Source organism: Chenopodium quinoa, unplaced genomic scaffold, assembly GCF_001683475.1.
Source record: "Chenopodium quinoa cultivar QQ74 unplaced genomic scaffold, ASM168347v1, whole genome shotgun sequence".
Taxonomy (NCBI): domain Eukaryota; kingdom Viridiplantae; phylum Streptophyta; class Magnoliopsida; order Caryophyllales; family Amaranthaceae; genus Chenopodium; species Chenopodium quinoa.
This window is the reverse complement of record NW_018742211.1, coordinates 36,066-38,426: the sequence shown is the minus strand read 5'-3', so window position 1 is coordinate 38,426 and position 2,361 is coordinate 36,066. Positions and strand designations below refer to the sequence as shown.

The window sequence follows — 2,361 nt, the reverse complement described above, 5'->3', positions numbered from 1 at the left end:
CTTGACAAGGGCTTTCGTGCTGTCAATACCCTTAATAGCCAAGTCTATCTCATCAATAGTGACAGGGCTAACAAGAATATCCTGAGCTCCCCTAGACAATTGCCTACCTTTCCTTATGGTACCGAGATCAACATAGGGGAGAGAGGTAGCTCTAGAACCAAGGAGCTTCATATAGAAGCTTGTGAGTTCCCCTTCAATGTCAGCAAGAACATTAAGGAGCGTATTATGTTCATTATACAAAGTGTCAATCCTGTTCCTAATTTGTCTTTGTTTCATCATAGAAAAGAAATAGTGATTATTACCATCACCAAGCTACATCCAGTCTACCCTGGATTTCTGTTTGTAGATACTCTCTTGAATCCTCAGCCAATATTTAACATTAGCAATAGCTTCCATTTCTTTACCATAAAGGTCAGTGTTAGCTTCATCCCCAGAAATTTGATGCTGAACAGTACTAAGTTGATTACAAGCATCCTCAACTCTACCATGAATATCACCAAACTTCTGAATATTTAGAGTCTTCAGCACACCCTTCACCTGTTTGAGCTTGCACCAGACTACATTCATAGCATTTTTAGAATGAGAACTTTGCCAGGCACCCTCAACAGAACTCATAAAATTTTCATGCTCAGCCAAATAGTTTAGAAACCTAAAAGGCTTCCCTTTCCCAGGTTGAGGCTGAAAAATGTTGAAAACAAGAGGGCTATGATCAGAGAGAGAAGGAGGGAGATAAAGAGCTTCAACATGACCATAAAAATTTATCCAGGCTTGATTCACAAGCCCCCTGTCAATCCTAGTAAATGTTCTAGGACCAGAGTGAGCCTTGTTACCCCAAGAATAGAAGGAACCTTTGCTCTTTATTTCAACTAGAGCCAGATCATCAATACACTGTTGAAAATCTCTAGTTTCATATTCAGAAACAGCAGCCCCATTCAACCTATCAGAAACAGACAGGACAAAATTAAAGTCTGCAACACAAAGCCATGGAATAGAAGCACTAGGCAGCCCTTTAAGACCAGTCCATAATTGCATTCTATCATGAATGGTGTGAAGACCATATACAAAAGTAATTAGATTCTTACTCTGTAAATCCTTTGAACACAACAGACAGTGAACAAATTGTTCAATAGAAGCCATGATGTCAAGAGTAAGGCACTCAGCCTTCTAACCAACCCAAATTCTACCTTTAGGAGAGCTAGAATAGTTACAATGCTAAGACCAAGCCATCCCAAACTTCTTCTGAATATTACTACTGTTTTGAACTTTAACTTTAGTTTCAAAAATACACAAAACATCAATTTTATGTTCTAAAAGTAACTGTTTTATAACAACTACCTTCACAGGGTCATTAAGACCCCTTATATTCCATGAAAGAACTATCATGTTTCCAGAGATGGATTACCATCACCCTCAATAGGATCTTTATCTACAGTTTCAATAGGTCCCTCCTCTTCCAAAGATAAAGGTTGGTAAGAATTAGACTTAGAAATAGGGAAAGTAATCTGTCTATTAGCTTTCTTCACAGTTTTCTTACCAATCATCTTCCATTCATCTGGTTTCTGAATCTGGGGTTCTGGTGTGATCTCAGAGCTACTATCTTTAGGTGCTGGAACATAACTGTTTTGCTTTGGGACCCATATCTTCTTCTGAACCTGATTATTCCCTATATCTGGCTGTTGCGATTTAGGCTGATGCTTAGGCACAGAACAGTCATGACCAACCTTATTACATTTTTTAAAAAATGGTGGATGTTATTCAAATTGAATTTTAAGTTCAACTAACTCACCACCTGGATCTTCAACCCACACAGAAGATGGTAAGAGCTTTGTGACATCCATTTCCACAAGAAGTCTAGCAAAAGAGACCCATAATTTCCTTGAGTTACACTCATCTACACAGATTGGGATACCTAACAGGCTTCCAATTCTGCTAAGAGTATCAGCACCCCAGCAGTTCAATGGCAGATTTGGCAATTTAACCCAAAGAGGAATAGTTCTCAATACTTCTGAATGAAAATCAAATTTATCATTCTAGGCTTTAATTATAGCTGGCTTACCATAGAGCATGTGAGGTCCAGTACACAATATTGTATTCTTATCACTAGTAGATTTCAAACTAATAATGAAGTACCCCTCATCATGCAAAAAAATATGAGGTTTAACTATACTCTTCCAATTTTCAGCTTCAAATTAATGAACAACAGTAATAGAAGGAGAAAACCAACAACATAAAAGATCAGAGCATTACCCCATCTCTCTCTACCTTCAGATAGTTTAGCAGCAGTAAGCTTAGCAATTGATTTCCCATCCATGACCTGAGGAGCAATAAAGGACAATGTCATCCCCTTAGCATTCAATTTTC

At 38.0% G+C, this 2,361-nt stretch overlaps 1 protein-coding gene across 1 annotated transcript; it reads right to left on the bottom strand.

The window, feature by feature from the left end:
* Positions 1-312: 312 nt before the first annotated feature.
* On the bottom strand, positions 313-1,383 carry LOC110733686. The gene is made up of 2 exons (XM_021913775.1): positions 1,336-1,383; positions 313-1,092 (listed from the first exon to the last, which is right to left on the bottom strand). Exons 1-2 carry the CDS (start codon positions 1,381-1,383, stop codon positions 313-315), a joined length of 828 nt encoding a protein of 275 aa, XP_021769467.1.
* Positions 1,384-2,361: the final 978 nt, after the last annotated feature.

Bases quoted from the DNA above. Each gene is read 5' to 3' on its own strand.
- LOC110733686 (XM_021913775.1), bottom strand. From the start codon at position 1,383: ATGATAGTTCTTTCATGGAATATAAGGGGTCTTAATGACCCTGTGAAG. The intron at 1,093-1,335 runs GTAGTTGTTATA...TTGTGTTCAAAG, and splicing joins GTCTTAATGACCCTGTGAAG to GATTTACAGAGTAAGAATCT.